We start from the raw sequence: 20,229 nt of genomic DNA, 5'->3' as shown, positions 1-20,229 counted from the left end.
TCTGATAATTAAAAAAAACAAAACCCACCAAATTATATTCTGCCTCCAGGAAATGCAGTTTAAACATAAAGACAAAAGTAGATTGAAAATTTTAAAAAAGTGGCTCTTTGAGGAAATCAATAGATTTGCTAAACCTCTAGCCAGACTTATCAGTTAAAAAAAGGAAAAAAGTACCATTGCTAATACCAGGAATGAGAGATAAAACATAGGCACAGGTTCTATAGATATTTAAAAAATAATGTGTAATTATTATGAAGAACTTTATACTAGTACATCAACTAATTTAAATGAAACGTATAAATTCTTTGAAAGACACAAACTAACAAATATCAAAGATGAAATAGATAACCTGGATTTGTTTGTTTGTTAAAGAAATAGAATTTGTAGTTAAAGCCCTTTCAAAAAAGAAAACTCTACACTAAAATGACTTGACTGGGGAAATCTACCACACATTTAAGGAAGAAATAATAGTATTTAATACAAAGTTTTCCAGAAAAGTTAATGCTGATAACAACTGCCAACTCATGTTAAATCCATCATTATCTTGATGTCAAAACCACACAAAAACATTACAAAAACAAATAAACAAACAAAAAAACTATAAACCAATGTTCTACATGAACATAAATGCAAAAATTCTTAAAATTTTAGTAAATAGAATCTAAAAGTTGATAAAAATGATAATATATGTTCCTGGTTTATTCAGTAAATGTCAGGCATTTAAAGTCAGTTTAATATTCTAAATTAATCAGTGTAATTCACCATATTAAACTATAATGTATAATATATCCATATGATCATCTTAATGGATACTAAAAAAGCATTTCACAAATATAGCATCCATTCCTGATTTAAAACTCTTAACAGGTAAAAAAATATCCTCAACTTGATAAAGAATATCTAATAAAAACCTACAGCTAACATCATATTTAACGATGAAAGACTCAGTATTTTCTACTAAGATCAGGAACAAGACAAGGATGTCTTCTCTTGCCACTTGTACTCAACATTGTATTGGAGGTTCTAGTTAGTGCAATAAGGCAAGAAAATAAAAGGCATCCAGGTTGGAAAGGAAGAACTGTCTTTATTCACAAACAATATGATTTTCTATGTAGAAAATATGATGGGACCTATAAAAAAGCTACTAGAACTAATAAATGAGTTGAGAACAATTACAGGATACAAGATCAACATGCAAATATCAAATTTATTTATATACACTAGCATCCAACAAACAGAAGTTCAAATTTAAAAAAAATACAATTTACAATAGCCTAACATATTTAATAACTACTTATTAAGTGCTGGGCTCAGCCATATAGTGATAAATAGGGGTACTTCCTTCAAGAAACTCTCTAAGTGGGGAAACAAACATAAAAACCAATGATACACTCTCAGCAGTCAAGGAATAGAGATAAATGTGGACCTTCAGTCAATTATTATTAACAAATTTATCCTGGTAGGAAACTTATTCTCCCACTGTCTGAGAATGACCCGTAGCAATGTAGTAATTCCATAAACTGGATCAGCACAACCGGGATTCCTAATGCTATTAGAATAGCACATGTGCCTGGAGTTAAGAAGATAAGTCATTCCTAATATGCACTGGAGGTTCTTTTGTCTAATAAACCAGCTCTCTGGCCCAGAGAGACGGGAAAAAGCCTGTTCTCAGAGATTTCAGCTGCCCGTTCCCCTTTTAATGTGTACAACTGGCAGAACCTGAGAACTTAAAAGTGTGGTGAGGCCTTCAATAGCTGAGGCATATTAATCCAACAGGGCTAGCCCAGAATCCTCTTTTGTGCTTTTCTTGGTTTTGTTTTTGAATCATAAGCTGATTAATTAAGAGTATAATCAAGATTTTAAGTAAAATATTTCAAATTATTTAGGAAAAACAAACTTAAATTCTCAAGCACTCATTTATAACAACAATTTGAAAATTATTCTTGTGCTCAGTTAATTAAGGCAGTTCTTCTAGTGGCCTCTACTAATGTGGTTGAACAAACAAGTTTTATTGAGTTCTTGCACTGATACACTAAGTGTATGATACATAAGTGTTATGGCAAGGCTACTGCCAGGCTCTACCTTTTTAACATATCAGATGTCGAAATACATCACAAGCAAGACAGCGCACTGATAGCCCCTGGAGGAGAAGAGAGACAGAGTACCTCAGTCAGGGGGATGTGTGTGTATATATATATATATATATCCTGAGGGGCAGGATGGGTTACCTCACATGTGATGTATAAGAATGAAGTAGAGTGAGTGCAGAGCTTTCGCTAGTCTTTTGGTTTTCATCCTGGGGGAGCAGCTGAGGTGGCTGCCAGTTTCCATCCTGACAGCTGTTGAATGGTTTAGCCGAATGCCATTGTGTTGGGGTGATTTCATTCTGTTTATCTACGATAAGCAATTAGCTCACAATCTAAAGTGGAAGACAGATATGCTAACGAATGAAACAACATACTGTGATATCGACAAACATAAACTTATATATACATTTCAAAGACAGTCCAGAAAAGAGCATCCTGTCTGAGGCATCACAAGAAGGTGATAATCTGTGAGGGTTGTGATTAAAACTGAGCGCTTACCAGATGGACGAGGGAAGGAAGGAGATTCCAAGCAAATGAGCTAGATGGTGTGGAGAAAGGGAGGCATGAAATGGTAACCAGTCAATGAGAAGCAGTGAACAGCTTGGTATTTCTGGAGTACCACTGAAAGGGGCGTGTGGCAAATGATGACACTGAGAAATAGGCAGGGGTCAGGGTGGAAAGGATCTTACAGCTGTGCCAAAGTGCTTGTACTTTATCCAGCAAGCAATGCAGACCTCTTGAAAGGTTCTTAGAACAGAAGGGACCTGGTCTGATTTTCCTTGAAGAAGAATAACTTTGAAACTGTGGTTGGGAAATGGTTGAAGACACAGATTAGGAGCAAGTCAGCTGGGAAGCTTCCAGGAGCATATGTCTACAAAGAGCACTAAAATATCATTGGGCATTTACTGAAATAGAGAAAATAATATTTACCAGAAGTTCCATATGTGGATGGAAGTAACATTTATAAGAATGCAGTCTCTGGCATCAGACTGCTTTGGTTGGAATCCCACCTCTACTGAGCACATACCTTCAGGGTAAGGAGGATAAGCAGGATCAGGTACAGGAGGGAAGAAGGATGAAGAAGCAAGCCTCCTGGAGAAGGTGAACATCTTACAGCGTTTCAGATGTAATTGGGAACTCTGGAGATACCCATTTTTACTTAACCATTCCTCCCCTAGTCTTAAAGAATAGCATGACACTCATTCAGTTGCTCAAGCAAAAACCTAAAAATCCTATTTGGTTCTTCTATGTACCACGCTGCAAAAATGGTCCCCGTTTTTCACCCTTCCCTGTATGCATGACCTTTGCCATGTGATGCTGTAGCTCTCACTAAACAGGCATAGTTCACACCCCTTGAAATATGGATTTATGATGTGTTTTGCTAATAAATGATTGTGGAAGTAGCAGTGTATCATTTCTGAGCTTAAGCCTTAAGCTGCTTTTCATGTTTCTATTTGCTCCCTTTCATTTCTGCCATTGTGAGGAGAATATGTCCAGGTTACCCTACTGGACAAGAGACATGTCTAATAAAGCCAAGTTACCCGACTCATTCCAGCCAAGACCTAGATTAGCTGACAGCCTGGCATAGTCCAGTTATGAGAGCAAGGCCAACTCATAGCAGCAGATCTACCAAGCCAACCACCCCAGACTCTGTTGGATAGCACTGTGGTTTGGTATTTAATTTTTATGCTATAGATAATTTACATACCACCTTACCCCATTTTCTAACATCCCAGACATATCAATTATATCACAAAAGTCCTATATTCTACCTACAAAACAGATCTCAAATCGATCCCCATATTTTCCACCTGCCTTGCTCTACTCTAGTTTAAGAACCATCATCACCTCACCTGAACTACTGCTGTCTCTGCTTTCCCTCCAGACACTTATAATCCATTCTTCAAATATTAGGGAAACCGATTTTTTCCCCAAAAAATAAATCAGATAAACTCAGTCATTCTCTGCTTAAAATCCTCTAATATCTTCTCATTGCTCTCTGAATACAATCCAAACTCCTCGCCATGACCCCTAGGTCCTGCATGGTCTACCTAATACCAGGATGAAAAAGTAACTTATATTATACTCTCAAAAATGGTTTCTCCAAAGAAATGTGAAATCAGTTCCTATTTAAAAATCTCTGCTTGAAAAAAGATGTTTTACTGTTTTGATTCATGGAATATTATTTTGGTAAATGTGCCAACATGTATCAAAATGAAAGTTTCTTTGGCAGACACAGAAACTCAACATGAAGATCTGGTTTTATCAAATAACAAAAAATTAAGGTGGAGAATAAGAGGAGAAGATAAAATGAAAAGTAACAATACATTGGAGGTTTCATGTATCACACTGAAACAATAGAAGATTACAGTAAGACCTGAAAAAGAGGTCTACATTTGGGGCTTTAGGAGCCGAGATGTTAAAATGATGCTGTGGAAAGGATATAACTCAGCTCTGCTCTGATTTCAAACCAACAGGAGAATGGGTTACCCCTGAGGTAGGAGGTATTAGCTGGAAGATTAGACATAAAATCAAACTCCCTGAGAATAAGCATTGGTAAGAATCACTTAATATTTTTGTAGAGTACTTTTGGCTAAAAAAAAAAATGCTTTTGCTTATTTTCTGTGTTTTACACCCAAAGAACTCAAGGTTCCTTAAGGTTGAGTGCACAGCATTTAGTTTGCATCCTGACATTAATGAAACATACTAACTTGACAACTCACCTGATCCATGAGTCTGTAAACCTTCCAGGAATGAGTTGCCATGATTTGTATTTTTAAAACAAAAAGTTCTCAAGCAGCTGGACTCCAGGAATGAAATAGGTTGGAAAATAAAGGCTACCAAAGATGTGAAATAGAATGCAAAAATCACTAAAATCAGTTTCGGTTTTTAAATGTGGCTACAACTCCAGAATACCAAAGGCAGCACAGGGGTACCTAAGGAAAGCGTTTGGTGCAGCCGTGGGCACCCATAATATGGGTTTTCCCAGGAAATAATCTTCCACATAAAATGCAGTTTCCCCATGCTCCATCACTCAGCTAGTGTAGATTTGCTGGCATCTGGATGCCAAGAATCCTTCTCCTTTGGCGCCTTGTAATGGGAGGTGAAAATAAAGAAAATATGCTGGTCCTGGCATTCCTGGAATTTCTCTGTAGTGGACTGCCAAGGTACAGGTATCTCAACATGGCCCATAACTCGACTCAAGGAGAAGAAACTCTTTTGAGAATATGAAATCCAACAACAGTGGTGTGGGAGATAGAAAGTCTTTCTAATGTGTGCCTCCCAAACTGCCTATGCTGCCTTCTCTCACTCTGCAGCCTTCACCAAAAATGTCCTCTCCATCTTCTCTGTGTTACATCCTGCCAGTCCTTCAGATTCCAACTCATTCCACATCTCTACAAAGCCTTCAAACTATTACAGCGCCCAGTGATGTCTTTCTTTAATAAATACGAGTATATCATAATCAGAATTCATTCTCTGCATCACTGAAACGTTCCCCCCATCCCCACTCCCCACCCCTCTGTCTCTCTCAGGTCATATCACTCTTCTGGATAAAACATTTCAACATTTCAGTAATTCCCTCTGTTCTCATGATATAGGTCTTGACTTCTTTACATAGTTTACAAGATTCTGCAAAATCTGGCCCATGATTATTATTTCTAGTAGCTTCATGTCTTCCATTTCCCCAAGTCACACTCACTTCCAGGCTTTTGTAAATTCTACATGCTGTGCTGAATTCTCTTCTCCCTGCCATTGACTGGCTAACTTTTATATATTCTTTCTATCTCAGTTTAGATACCTTCTCGAAAATCCTTCTGGTATCTCTGTGTACAAATATAGATATTCTTCCTGTGCAATACTACAGTATCCTATATTACCATCATTTTATAGAGACATAGCTCTTAGTTACAAACAAGACACCAACTTTAGCTAATCAAAGCAGCACAGGGCCGGCCGAGTGGCGCGATGGTTAAGAACTCGCTTGGGATGCCAGAGGACCCCGGTTCGGATCCCACATATGAGGGCCAGTGAACGCTGCCCTCCACAGCTAAGATGCTGAATGGCAGCTCAACCTGGAGCTGGGCTGCCGTGGGTCGCTGGTGACGGCGTGGGCTGCAGTCCCTGTGGCAGTGGGTTGCCATGGGTTACCATGTGTAGCCGGCGGCCAGTGTGGGAGGCCAGCAGCCGCAGTGAGCGGCAGTCCAGAAGCCGGCGACTGAACTGCCTCTCCAGGGAGGAGCACAATGATGGTGCCAACTTGGGCAAGTGAAGCAACGTCCTCCACAACTTGATTGAAGAGCAAAACGACAGCAACTTGTCTGTTCCCCTGCCCCAATCCCCCAGCACTGTTCCCATCCCACCAATTCCCCAATAAAACTCTTTAAAAAAAAAATGCAGCACACAAATATTTTAGCTCTTAGGTAGCTAATAGGGTCTCTAAGATGGCTAAAGAATGGGGCTGGGAGGCTACCAGGCCAGTGATAATGCTCCAGGTTCCTCTGTAGAATGGCTCCAGTGGAAACACAACAGCCTTGGCTGAATAAAGATACCACTGATGCTTGGCACAGGGTGTGCTGCCACCTAGACCCCCTGCCCCTGCCTCTGATTGGTGAAGCCCAGATCACATGCCTGCACCCTCCCCGCAAGACAGGCTGGGAAAATAAGCTCCTGTCTTCTATCAATTGCAGATCAATTGTTCTGCAAAACAATTGCAAAACAAAATCTGCAAAACAAAAATAAAAAACTGCAGATCAATTGTTCTGCAGTTTTGTTGAAAAGCCCTAGTGTGAGTAGCCATACTACATATTATAATAATTTTTAAATGGTTAATGAGTTTCTCATTAGCTAGAGTAAGATATATGTTGTTGGTTTCTGGGGCCTCCTTTGGGCAGTACCATGTTTTAGCTGGCAAACAAATCATGTCTAATACAAGAGTGTAGAAATTCGAATGAAATAGTGCTGTCTTCTCTGAGTGCAGAACATGTACCAATAGGCAGGAAGGTGCAGTAGAGAGAGGTTGGGCAGTAGTGACAAAGAAGGATACGAAAAGCGTTTCATCCTCAACAAACCAAAAGGACATAGCAATAGTCTTCAGCACGATTGGAACTGGGGCACTGAATGGAGTTAATAAGTCACCAGAGAGGGTTAGAGATGCTCTAAGGTGCTTCCATAATACTCCACACTTCTCCAATCATAGCACTTACAAACTTTATTGACTAGTCTATTAGTTTTCTGTTACCCTGGCAGAGTTATAAGATCTGTGCAAATAGGGACTGTAACCCATCTCCATCCGGTCCATAGACAATGTATAATATATATATATATATATATATATATATATATATATATATATATATATATATATATATATATATATATTTAAATAAGTAAAGAAATAAGTGAATGGGGGTGAAGGTGAGAACACAAAGGTGGTAGGGGGAGCCGGGCCCCAGAGAATGGTGCCAGGTTCCACTGGGGTGACCTGGATCAGCTCAGGCCTGATGCTAGCCACTCCCACACAGCTCCTTTCTTTCTAATCCACTTCTCATTCTCTTTGGGAAGGATTGAGGCCTCTGGAAAACAGCCCAAAAAACTGTTATGGGAACAGCAAGCCCAAATAATGCTCAAGTGTCAGGAGGATCTGAGCACTGAAAGCCACTTCTGTTCCCCTTCCCTCAGCTAAGGGGGTGGGAAAGCGTTCCCAAAGCTATAACCCCTTTTAGGAGGATTTAGAAGGCATATAAAGGCCCCTGGCTGAGGACTTGCCTCCTCATTCTGCAGTTGGTGCCAGAACGCAATCCTCCACTGGAGAAAATGTCCATCCAGTAAGTATCTCTGGGAGATTTCTTTTAAATGCCTTAGTGGATTGATGGCAAATGGGCTATTTCAAGAGCTCCTGAAGAGGACTGATGGCCTGTTTAGGGAAGATCTTGGGTCTTCCCTGAAGAGGACTGATGGCCTGTTTAGGGAAGATCTTGGGTCTTCCCTGAAGAGGACTGATGGCCTGTTTAGGGAAGATCTTGGGTCTTCCCTGAAGAGGACTGATGGCCTGTTTAGGGAAGACCTTGGGTCTTGGTGAGGGAGTGTCTTCCTGTTTTATATTGAAGCAAATATCTAGAATTCAGGTCTAAATTACAGTGGGATCTTGGAAGCAGCTATGAGCATGAGGATTTCAATAATGTAGACCTGGCTTCCAGTTCTTGCCAAGCCACTTCCTAGCTCTGTGATTTGGGGCAAATTACTTGATGTTTTAAAGTCTGGGGTTTTCCATATATAGTATAACAATAGTACTTATCCCATTGTGGGCTGTGGGATTTAAACAAGCTAATAGCATGCCAAGTTCTTTTTATGATGTGTGACACATGGTAAGTTTTTAATAAAAGATAACTATGATAATTAGGGAATCTGGTCAGAGCTCTCACTCTAAAACGTTATAAAATGGACCCAAAGCAAGGAGCCAAGAAACAAGCAGAAATATGAAACTTGAATCTCTTCATCTGACTACTTTTCAAAAGTACTGTAGCTCTTGGAGATAGGTGAAGACGTGAAATGACAGGAGGGGACGATGGCATAATATGGGTGAATAACAAAGGATGAGGTAGTGACCCAAAAAGCTGTTGTCTCTAAACTCATAGGCAGGAAAGAGAGGAGGCTCTCTGTGAAGCAAGAGAGTCAAGATGGAGTAAGTTGCGAGTAGCAACAAGGCAGCGTAATTCTGCGGGAAGGGCTGTCAGGAAGAGAAGTGATGGCAGCAGGATTAGTTGATTTATCCTCAGATATATAGAAAAACTACAGAGGGCAGGATTAAGTCCACTGTGACATTAAAAGGGAGGTCATGTCCCCTGACATTAAAAGAGAAGAACTGGCCCTGGCCCCTCTGGAGAATGTTTCTAGCCCCCCAAGCACCATGTGCTCCCTTAGCCGAGGCTGGACCATTGGGGCACGCATGTTGGCATTGAGCCAGAGAGCCCCTTTTCTCCTGGAGCTCTGTCGCTGCTTCTGTGAATTTTTTTGAACATCAACATAAGCCCCTCCCTCCTTATTCCACCATTTCAGAGTCGAGCATCCTGCTGGCGGTTATAAGAAACTGTTTGAAACTGTGGAAGAACTCTCCTCGCCACTCACAGCTCATGTCACAGGTAGGTGTCACCCATCTGGAAGCCATCCTCTCCATTTTGTTGTTATCTCCCTTCTCCGCCTTTTTATTCACTGGCATCTCTCAGTACTGGCTCCCCCTGTGGGCTGCACAGGGGAATCTGGAGGTTGGGGATTTTTATACCCAGAACCCATTTCTGCTCACTTACCTTTATTTCACTAATGTGGCGAAATGGCTACCAGCTGGAATTCCTTGAAGACTAGGATTACATCTTTGTCACCTCTAAATTACCAGTGCCTAGCTCAGTGCCTTGCACATAATAATTGCCCTATAAATGCCTGTTCTGTCAGTATATAAATAAATGAGAGCCCGGGGACAAGTATCTGAGAATATTACATTAAAGGGTGGTAGGTTTTATGTCCATCATATTGGAAGAGTCTTGGTTCTGGAGTCAAGCAGATGTAGGTACTAATTGCACCTCTATCATTTTACTAGCTGTGAATCATACAAGTTACTTAAACTTTCTGAGCTGCAATCCCCTCACCTACCAAAAAACAAATTTTACTACATGCGGGTGTTGTAAAGATTAAATGAGATCATGTAAATAGAAAGATTCATCCAGCATTCGACACAAAATGATCAATAGGTGGTAGTTAATACGATTGTTTTCATTCCCCAAAGACACCATATGACTTATACAGCATCCTTGCTTGGACTTGGTGTTATGGGAAGGGCCAAAGCTTAGGTGAGTCTTTTTCCTCCCAATTTCCTCTTCTGTAAAATAGAAGGGATGAGCCAAATGCTCTCAACTAGATTCTGACACTAACAATCTAGGTTCTAGCAATGAAATGAATGCCGTGCTTTTTAGTTAAACCATGCCTTCTTAAAGTTTCTTGTCATAAATACAAACCCTTATCAAGTGGGTTGCTAAAATTGAGCTGTAGAAAAGAATCCATTTGTTCAAAAAAAAAAAAGAAAAAACAAAACAAAACAAAAAGCATTGGTAAGGATTAAGCCCACACTGCCAAACAAATATTGTACTTCTGAAAGGAAAACAGGGCACAAATGGACCTGCTGAAACAGAAAGGCCTGAGGTCTTTCCTGTGTACCCCTCATTTTGCAGGTGAGGACACTGAGGCCTGGAGATAGCCCACGGTAAATCCTGAACCAGCGTGCAGGTCCCTAACACCCAGCCCTGTGTGCTTTCTGCCACAGCACGCTGACCTTTACCTGGACGGTGGCCCATACCCTCAAAGGAATAGAGCTCTAGATTTTGAAAAGCCAATATTCTTGTTGCTTGTTTTAAATAATTTATTCTACAGACACATTTATTTTAGTGTCTTGATCCCTGCTCTTCATCCACCCCTCTTACCCCTACACCATCAGAATACATCAAGAAATTTGAAATTCTTCTTGAAGACAAACGTATTGGTGTCTGGGGAAATCTGTTGGGTAGAGAATCCCATTCCCCTCAAGATGTTTTTCCCCATCTCCTTCTAGACTTATATCCAAACTCTGAGGTACTGCCACATTCACCACCCCCCTCACTTGGTCTCCTAGTGAAAGGACAGTTGATCAAAGGCATTTGCTAAGTGCTGCCCGGAGTGAGAGCTGGAAATGATCACCACTGCCAGCTTTATAAAGAAGAGGCTGCCCAGTCAGACTGCTAATACAATCACTGCGCCTTCCCAGAGACCGCCCAGCCAAAGGCAGGGGAAACGAGCAATGTTCTGTGTCTCACATCTATCGCAGGCAGGATCCCCCTCTGGCTCACCGGCAGTCTCCTTCGATGCGGGCCAGGACTCTTTGAAGTTGGATCTGAGCCATTTTACCACCTGTTTGATGGGCAAGCCCTCCTGCACAAGTTTGACTTTAAAGAAGGACATGTCACATACCATAGAAGGTAAAAGAACCCTAGGCCCCATCCTCCTGCTAGGGGTGGGGCCTGGCTCAGCTGTTCCCCCCACTTGCTTTTCAACCTCCTGAACCCACAAGGGGACTTCTCTACTCACTTCTCTCAGTATCTACATGGGCCAGGGTATCTGCACAGATACCTGGGGACTGTGCTATGGGATAAAGAAGAAGCTAAAACCTAGGGCTTTGGGGTCCAACATGCCTGCTTCAAATCCTATATCCACCAGATACCACTTGTGTAAGTGGGGTAGCCTTTTGGCAAGATGTTAATATCTAATTCTTGGTTTTGTCAACTCTCAAATGAAAAATAATAGAATCTACTTCAGGGTTCATTACAAGGATTAAAAAACCCAACAGTGCCTAGCACATGGGAAGCATTTTCCTAATAATAATATTATTACAGTTATTGTTGTTATTATTATTAGGCCATTGGCTCTCTTGACTCCTTCCCTTGTTTTATAATCAGAAAGGCCACAGGAAAGAAGGAAGGTGTGGCACAAATGAGGTAAGGATCAAATATGTCATAATAATACAAGACACAGACATTTTCAAAAAGATAGGAGAATGTTGGTAAAAGACTTGAAGGCCTAAGCTGTCTCTCCAGGAAGCACCCAATAACATCTCAATAAATAGTTTGTCTTATGCTTTAATATTCAGGCCAGTTAGTGGCTTTGTTGATCACCACAGAAGTCAGGCATTCTATAGAGACATCAAAAAGAAGAGTAAATGGAGGCCTGGAGTAGTCAGGATAACTGGGACTGTGATATAAGAGAAACAGATCAGGTCAAGCAAAAAATTTGCTATGAAAATGCATGTTTTGGAGGTCAGACAAGGCGTATGCCTTCTGAAGACCTTGGTACTTTTTCCTCTTCATGACTCTGCTTCTTCATCTATGAAATTGTAAACACTTACATTATATGGTTTGGAGGAAAGGCAAAATCAGATTTTATTTGGCTCTCTACATGAGAAATCCTAGGCAGCTTCTGCCATCTATCTGAGATACGGTTCAGGAGGTCTGCCTGTGCAACAGACTGGATTCAAGAACACCTACTTTTAAAAGTAGTAAATAATTCTTAAAATTGAAGAAAAACATAAGAGAGCCATAAGGGAGATGGAAAGAAATATAATTCAGCATACCATGTCCCATATTTCCCACTAAGTGTAGGTTGACGGGTTATAAGCTACAGGAAGTCAGAGGTCCTATGTGAACTACCATGGGGGCTGCATAATGTGATATGGGAAATGCATCTTTTTCCAGCTCTGGGCAACTTGAGTTCTAACTCAGCTTGGCAACATATGCCAAGCACTTAATTTCTCTGAACCTCGACTTCGTTATCTGTCACTGTGAGATTTACAAAACATAAGTTAAAGCTCATGGCACATTGCCTTTTTCTCCCTTGGTCATCCCAAGAAAATGACCTCATAATACTCTTCATTTTTCAAGTTGTGGATTTATGATTCTGACTCAATAAGAATGCATAGAATAACCATTCTCAGCTCCACATGACCTACACTGATTGTCCCTGTCTATGACCTCTCTCATGTCTCCATGTCCTCCAGGTTCATCCGTACTGATGCTTACGTACGGGCAATGACTGAGAAAAGGATTGTCATAACAGAATTTGGCACCTGTGCTTTCCCAGATCCCTGCAAGAACATATTTTCCAGGTTACTGAAACCCAGCTGCATATTATTAAAGATATTTTACATGAGCCCTTTTTCTCTGATGGCTTAAAAGTTACTGGACTGAAAAATTCATTTGCTTTGGCAGGTTTTTTTCTTACTTTCGAGGAGTAGAGATTACTGACAATGCCCTTGTTAATATCTACCCAGTGGGGGAAGATTACTATGCCTGCACAGAGACCAACTTCATTACAAAGATTAATCCCGAGACCTTGGAGACAATTAAGCAGGTAGGACACAGTGCCCAGGTGACATTGCTCAATAGTTAACTCAACTGTGCGATTTGGTAGGAAGGACAGGAGAGCCAGGCAGATTTTCAAATCCTTGCTTTGTCATCAATTACTAGCTATGTGACATAGGGTAAACTTCACTTTTTTATCTATGATATTTTAAATACATTATATGGATTGGATGAAACTTTATAAAATGCCTAACCTATTCATTCATTTGTTTGTGACACATGTATTTACTGAGTACCTGCCATGTACCAGAACTTAAGCTAGAAGTCAGGGATACCCCAATGGGTAAGATGATGTGGTCTCAACCCTTCACGGCTTTTATAGGCTGGCATGGACCTGGCACAGCTGAATGCTCAAAAAATTGTAGCGATTGATATTAAAAACCCTGCTATTCATGGCTTTAGGTAAGAGTGTTGTACCAGTTTGCCCCTATAGATACTTCTTACTAGAAATAAATCTATATATTTTTTTATTTTTTTTTATTTTTTTAAGCTGAGCCATCCTGCTACCTGTTGGCAGCTCAGCGGCTGCTCAGCTCGGGCTGGACTCGAACCGCTGTTGCTCAGAGCTCAAACTCTTGAGCGAGCTCTTAACCAACTGAGCCACTCGGCCGGCCCAATAAATCTATATTTTAAATGAAATAGCATAGAGGAAAATATCAGCAATATTAGACAGTGACAAATTTTGCTGAGAACTGAGGCAATCTCAGTGCAGCACTCAATAAAACAGATCCACATTTTCAACCAATATTTATTAAGATGTAACAACTTGAAGGCATTGTGCTTGTATTCAGAAAGTTTAACATCTAGTTGAGAAATTAAACAAATACACAACTTAATTATAATAGGAGAGATAATGTGATGTGTTCTTCAGAAGAAGGAAAACCTATGAAAGCAGAGAAAAAAGAAGATTATTTCTGGCAGCAGTTGGGGAATGTAAAGTGGGGAGATCAAATAAGGTCTTAAAGGCTTGCATTTAAGTCAATTTCAATGAATTTGGAGAAAGGACATTTTAGATAGAGGGATCAGTGTGATCAAAGGTAGAGAGGTAGGAAAATAGAGGCTATGCTCGTGGAAACTAAAGGATAATTTCTTTGGCTAGATTTGCACTATTTTTCAATGGAGAGGTGCTAGTGGCATTGGGTGGAAGGCAATTCACCATCGTGAGGACTGTCCCACACACTGCAGACGTTTGGCATCCCTGGCCCAATCCACTACATACCAGCCATGCCCTTAATCATTGTGTAAACCCAAACGTTCTCCAACATTTCCAACCCTCCTCCTAGGGAGCAACATCACTCCCAGTTGAGAACTAGTGATGTGAAGGGGAATAGTGGGACTCAGGGTAGGGCGAAACTAAAAGTTTGAATAATGGACCAAAAAAAAAAATGGAATAAGTGGTTTAGCTAATGACAAGGTACTGAAAGTTTCTGCTCACAGAAATGGTATAAGCAGAGCTATGCTTTAGGTATTTAATCTGCCATGGGTAAGCTGTATGGGAGGGTAAAAGAGATATGGGATCATTAGGGGACCAGTTAGGTAGAATTCAAGACCAGAACTAGAAATGTAGTGTAGCAGGAAGAGAAAGAAGAAATAGATAGTTCCAACACTGGTTCTCAGTGACACGAGCTGATCAACAGCTCTCAACAGACTATTTCCTAAGGCTTAGCATACTCTCAATAGCTCTTCCTTGTTTTTGATGTATGTTTGGAACCACATATGAGTATGTGTGTAGATCGCTTAGAGACGACTGAAGATGACTCTGATAGTGAATCTGTATTCCAACCGCCACGGTAATTAAATTGAAAACATCAAGCTCGTGGTATGGCTCCAGAATAGACTTTCTTAGGGGTCAGGTTCCATCGTGAACAGCAATACAGTCTGGCTTCATACAAAAATATAGTTTTAAAAAGTTGATTGGTTTTTTTGTTTGTTTGTTTGTTTACTGCTACTGAAACAGCCCCCTAATCAGTGCCTTTCCTTCCAGCCTGATTCTCTTAAACACAACTTCCTTAATCCAGTAGAAGTAATCTTTCTAAAATGCAAGTATGAATGTGTTACTCCATGTAGGGCAAGTCCAAGATCAAGTCCAAACAAGGGTCTTTGTGGCTGGCCTTTTCTTATCTCCTCTCCTCCATGCAGGCCCTTCACAGCAGCCATGTTAAATGACTAGTAGTCCCCAAACAGCATGCTTTTCACAACTTTGGGCCTGTGCATTAGGGTTCCCACTCCCTGGAATACACTGTCATCCTTCTCCACCTGACTACTTACTCATCTTCCAAGCATTAGTTGTAACCATCACCCTTGGGAAGTCCTGTCTAACTTCCCAGTCTGGGTTAGATGGCCTTTCTCTATAAATACCGTTTTACACTTAGAGCACTGTTTACATGCCAGCTAATTGGTCTACCACAGTGCAATCAAATAGAACTTTGTACAATGATAGGATTGTTCTATATCTGCACTTGAATGTGGCTAATGTGACTGAGGAACTGAATGTGAAGCTTTATCTAATTAGAATAAATTTAAATGGCTACATGTGGCCACAATTGGACAGCACAAGTCCACACTGAAGTTCTTGAAAGCATGGACCATCTGTTTTTCTAGACTCTGTCGCAGTGCCTGGTATATAACAAAAGCTCAATGACTACTTGATGGATGACTGAATGAGTGTCTTGGCTGTTATTGAAATAAGGATGTTAGAAGCTCCCTATGCTTTAAAACATATTCTCTTAATCAAATAGTAAAACTTTTGGTTAAAGAAATATACACTCCATCGATTATTCAGTCAATAAATCTATACTGAGCAGGTCCCAGGTAGATTCTAGTGCTTATTTTGCCAGCATGTGGCTCTGGGTCCTTGAAAAAAATCACTTGACCCCTCTGGGACCTCAATTTCTTCTTCAGTAAACCGAGAGGTTTGTGCTACATTAGTGGTTCTGAATTTCTTATGAGACTCCAGATGAATTAAAGCACTAAATCCTCTCTCCAAAAACATTTGCATTTAACCCCAGAACATTCATGGTTCCCCTGAAATCTACTTAAGACTTTTTATACTAGATGAATGTTGGGGTTCCTTTCAGTTCCAGTTTTATGCCTTGCGCAGGACACTGGGTTTGGTATTTAGGTTGCACCATACAAAATTGCTATTTTTGTAAAATGAAAATTATATTAAATGTCAGAAATTTCATACAATTCATCCAATACAGTGAAGGGGAATATAAAGAAGCCCAAGGATTCAACTTTATCATCATGTGCAAAAGGAAAACAGCCAGAACCTTATATGGTACACATCAATTAAAGAGCACAGTCAGGGAGAACTCCAAGATTCCAGATATGTGTGGGGTTAGAGGGGGGTCAGGGAGAGCTCTGCACTGAAGATGGGAATTCAGGAAGACTTCAAAGAGGGTAGGAGCCAGAGAGATGGAAAGAAAGAGAAGGTGCACTTAGGGTGAGGGTGCACGCAGCAATGGTGAGGCACAAACGAGGGACCAAAGGTGTAATATCATCTTTCTCTTAACATGGATGACATTTCTTCTCCTTCCGTAGGTAGATCTGTGCAACTACGTCTCGGTCAATGGGGCTACGGCTCACCCACACATTGAGAGTGATGGAACTGTTTACAACATTGGTAATTGCTTTGGGAAAAATTTTTCAATTGCCTACAATATTGTAAAGATCCCTCCACTACAAGCAGGTCAGTTTACCAATTTGACTTTTTTTAAAACAAGTATCTATATTGTGAAAAAGTTATTGGAAATACAGGATGCCAGATCAAAATATCAGGATTGCACTATATGCACAGTTAAAAGACACTCAGGTTTCAGAACAATTGCCCTCACTCCTTCCCTACAATGGGACCAATGTCCAATGGCACCATAGCAGGAAATGATAACTTGGCAATACAGAAAGCAAGTGGCCAAGTTCTGTGATACAATGGTTCAACGATGTAGTGTCTATGTGGATTTAATCACATAAGATCTAGCAAACATTTATTGAGCCCTTATTCATCTGCCAGACAAAATTAAATTTTTAAACAAACATGTATATACATAATAGCATACACATACATATATACATGGGTGTGTGCTAAGTATTTTGTATATATTTAATTCACAAAATTACAAACTATTAACTCATATTAATACTATAGAGAAAGAATATTAAAACGGAAGAGACAGTACACTTTAGAATTCTCCATTCATGCTCCATTCATTGCCAGAAATTTGATAACCATTTTGACAACAGAATTATTTGAATATATGTGGATTTTTGTTTACCATTGTTTAGTATAGTTCTTGAAGTGTAGTCTCACCAAGGTCACCACCTGGGAGCCTGTTAGAAATATGAATCTTGAGCCCCACCCAAGGCCAACTGAATGAGTAATTCTGGGAGAGGGTCCCATAATCGGTACTTTAAGAAGCTCTTTATGTAATTCTGATGCACACTAAGGTTTTGAAGACCAGTGATTTAGGAGTAAATAAATTTTAGTATGCATAAGAATTACTGTACAAGGCTATTGATACAAACGCATATGTACTATACTCTGGAGGCAATTTAAAAGATTGTAAAAGGCATTTTGAGCATACCAAAGCTTTCCTTACACTTCTGACCTAACCCACCTCGTTGTAAGACATGACTCCACTGTACTCTGCCTGCCACAATACTATTTGAGTTCACTTTTCCAAATCTGTTGCTATTTGGGTTTTCCTGGGTGATTGCAGCTTCACATGAAAATAAGAAATGCCAATAACTAAGAAAATAAAAATAAGCTCTGAAAAAAAATCACAATCTGAAAATGTATGTCTTTGCTTGCATAAGCTGTTCTAAGTGCTTTGTCTTAAGAAGAAAAAAAAAAGGCTGTTCCAAAGCCTTTTAAAACCACTTTATTTCAGACAAGGAAGATCCAATAAGCAAGTCAGAGGTCGTTGTACAATTTCCCTGCAGTGATCGATTCAAGCCATCTTACGTCCATAGGTAACTTTGAAGGCCCACTATGAATCTTCAGGAAAACTCAGTTTTAAAGATCTGCTTTGCCTACCTTTGATACCAATCCTGATCACATTTTCTTACAGAAACCTAAATTTAAGCATAATTAATTTCATGTAGGCACTGTTGATTCACGTAACTAAGCATACCTCATGTACACACATTTCCTTGTGGTTTGAGAATCAGTCCTTCCCATTTATAAGTCCATTTGTGTTTCTAAACAGTTTTGGTTTGACTCCCAACTACATCGTTTTTGTGGAGACACCAGTCAAAATTAACCTGTTCAAGTTCCTTTCTTCATGGAGTCTTTGGGGAGCCAACTACATGGATTGTTTTGAGTCCAATGAAACCATGGGGGTAAGTTTTAACATTTATTGGTCAAGTTTGTGATCCTGAAGAAGTTGTTTCATAATGCACACTTTTGTTCCTTTTTAAATGCATCAAAATATTTTTCTTATTTTTAAGGTTTGGCTTCATATTGCTGACAAAAAAAGAAGAAAGTACCTCAATAATAAATACAGGACCTCTTCTTTTAACCTTTTCCATCACATCAATACCTATGAAGACAATGAATTTCTGGTTGTGGATCTCTGTTGCTGGAAAGGGTAAGAAAAAACAGTGGGTAATTTTTACATCTTCAGTTGCTCCTGGAAATGACAGGCCTTTTTCAGAGATACCACTCTCCATATTTAACCAGAATTACATTTTTAAAAGCAGGAAGTATGCTTAAGCCACAAGATAACATCGAAAAATCTGTAGGGAGTGTAGGTAATCAGAAACTCTCACAAATTGAACATCAAAACCATGGTTAATGATTAAACACTGATCAGGTCCATGAACCAGACCTGAAGAGATAAGATTCTGTGAGCTAATAAGTGAATTTAACCTCAGCTTCACTTAAACTTGACAAGATCTCTTGGGAGGCCTTGAACTCCACCCACTCTGGGTTTGGGAGACAGAGGAATGCTTTCTTCAAAATAGCTAAGCGACTAAAGACAGTAGCCCGAAAGACACAGACAGAATAGTAAAGGAGAAGCGGAATAGAAAGTATCAAGGGCTGCTGTTATTTAAACATATCCATGAGGCAGGTGTCTTTTTCTCACCCAGTGTGGAACAGGAGCTAAATGCCTCTGATAGACCTGGGTTCTTAGCAGTTTCTGGGTCAGGGAATAAAGATCAGGCAGGCGCTTTTGCTCCTAAATGGCTTGAATCACCTCTCTACAATTATTTGTAATTGTGTGTGCTGATGTTTGACTTCTTATTTTTGCAGATTTGAATTTGTTTACAATTACTTATATTTAGCCAATTTACGTGAGAACTGGGAAGAGGTGAAAAAAAATGCCAGGAAAGCACCCCAGCCTGAAGTTAGGAGATATGTACTTCCTTTGAATATTGACAAGGTAACCGTCCGCTACATAGAGTTCAGATACAACCAGAATGTGTCATCTCTCCCACGATCTGTTCTCTTGCTTTATGTTTGGACAATCTTGAAATGTTATTATTGGAAATCACTTTAAAAATAAACTAATTCAACCCCCCTCAGTTTACAAATGAGGAAACTGAAGCTTACAAGAGTGATGTGACTTAGCAAAAGCCAGCTGCAGCACAGCCAGAGTGAAAACCAGGATTTATGATTCTAGATCTGTTATTCTTTCATTTACAAAATCCTGTTAAAATATACTTTCTGAATGAATAATGCAAACCACTGATTCTTAGGATCTTTAGTCAATAAAATAAATAATTTAATTTAAATCATTTGAAATTCTAGAGAGAAAAAGCATCAAAAAGTACCCTTGTAGGGAAATCAGCCCATTATTTTGGTTTTCTACAAATCTTCTGAAAATATTACTAGATGGTAAAAATCATTAATAGCATTAAACAGTCATCTCTTTATGTCTACTTTTTCTTCCCTGTAATCAGTGACTATCTTTTTTAGAATATCGGAGTAATATCCAGGTTTTTAGTGTGATAGAAATGCCAGCCAAAATCAAGAAAAACATAATTTTCACAATTGATACATGAATATACACTCTCATCTATGTAAATAACAGATAAATACACAAAATGAATTGAGGCAGCTACAAGGAATGTAAAACATTGTGCCCGAGAGTTAGATCAGATGTAGTGGGAAATGAACTCAATTTAGAAAGACGCTACTGCTTTTAAGCAAGCCTGAAAGCTCTAGGAAGAATGAAAAAGGGGGAGGAGATGGATGTGGGGCATTA

At 39.7% G+C, this 20,229-nt stretch overlaps 1 protein-coding gene across 2 annotated transcripts in view; it reads left to right on the top strand.

Annotated features, from left to right (window-relative positions):
- The first annotated feature begins 7,814 nt into the window (after positions 1 to 7,814).
- Positions 7,815 to 20,229, top strand: part of RPE65 (retinoid isomerohydrolase RPE65) — a 24,687-nt gene continuing 12,272 nt past the window's right edge. For both annotated transcript variants that reach the window (XM_019646691.1, XM_019646690.1), the window contains exons 1-10: positions 7,815 to 7,912; positions 9,144 to 9,226; positions 10,936 to 11,086; positions 12,658 to 12,765; positions 12,869 to 13,010; positions 16,565 to 16,712; positions 17,911 to 17,992; positions 18,229 to 18,361; positions 18,470 to 18,609; positions 19,275 to 19,404. In XM_019646691.1, the coding sequence (XP_019502236.1) occupies positions 7,902 to 7,912; positions 9,144 to 9,226; positions 10,936 to 11,086; positions 12,658 to 12,765; positions 12,869 to 13,010; positions 16,565 to 16,712; positions 17,911 to 17,992; positions 18,229 to 18,361; positions 18,470 to 18,609; positions 19,275 to 19,404 (1,128 nt within the window). In that variant the 5' untranslated portion in view covers positions 7,815 to 7,901. The remainder of the gene's footprint in view (positions 7,913 to 9,143; positions 9,227 to 10,935; positions 11,087 to 12,657; positions 12,766 to 12,868; positions 13,011 to 16,564; positions 16,713 to 17,910; positions 17,993 to 18,228; positions 18,362 to 18,469; positions 18,610 to 19,274; positions 19,405 to 20,229) is intronic.

This window comes from Hipposideros armiger, unplaced genomic scaffold, assembly GCF_001890085.2.
Source record: "Hipposideros armiger isolate ML-2016 unplaced genomic scaffold, ASM189008v1 scaffold_106, whole genome shotgun sequence".
NCBI classification, from domain to species: Eukaryota; Metazoa; Chordata; class Mammalia; order Chiroptera; family Hipposideridae; genus Hipposideros; species Hipposideros armiger.
This window is presented reverse-complemented; position numbering and strand designations above follow the sequence as displayed.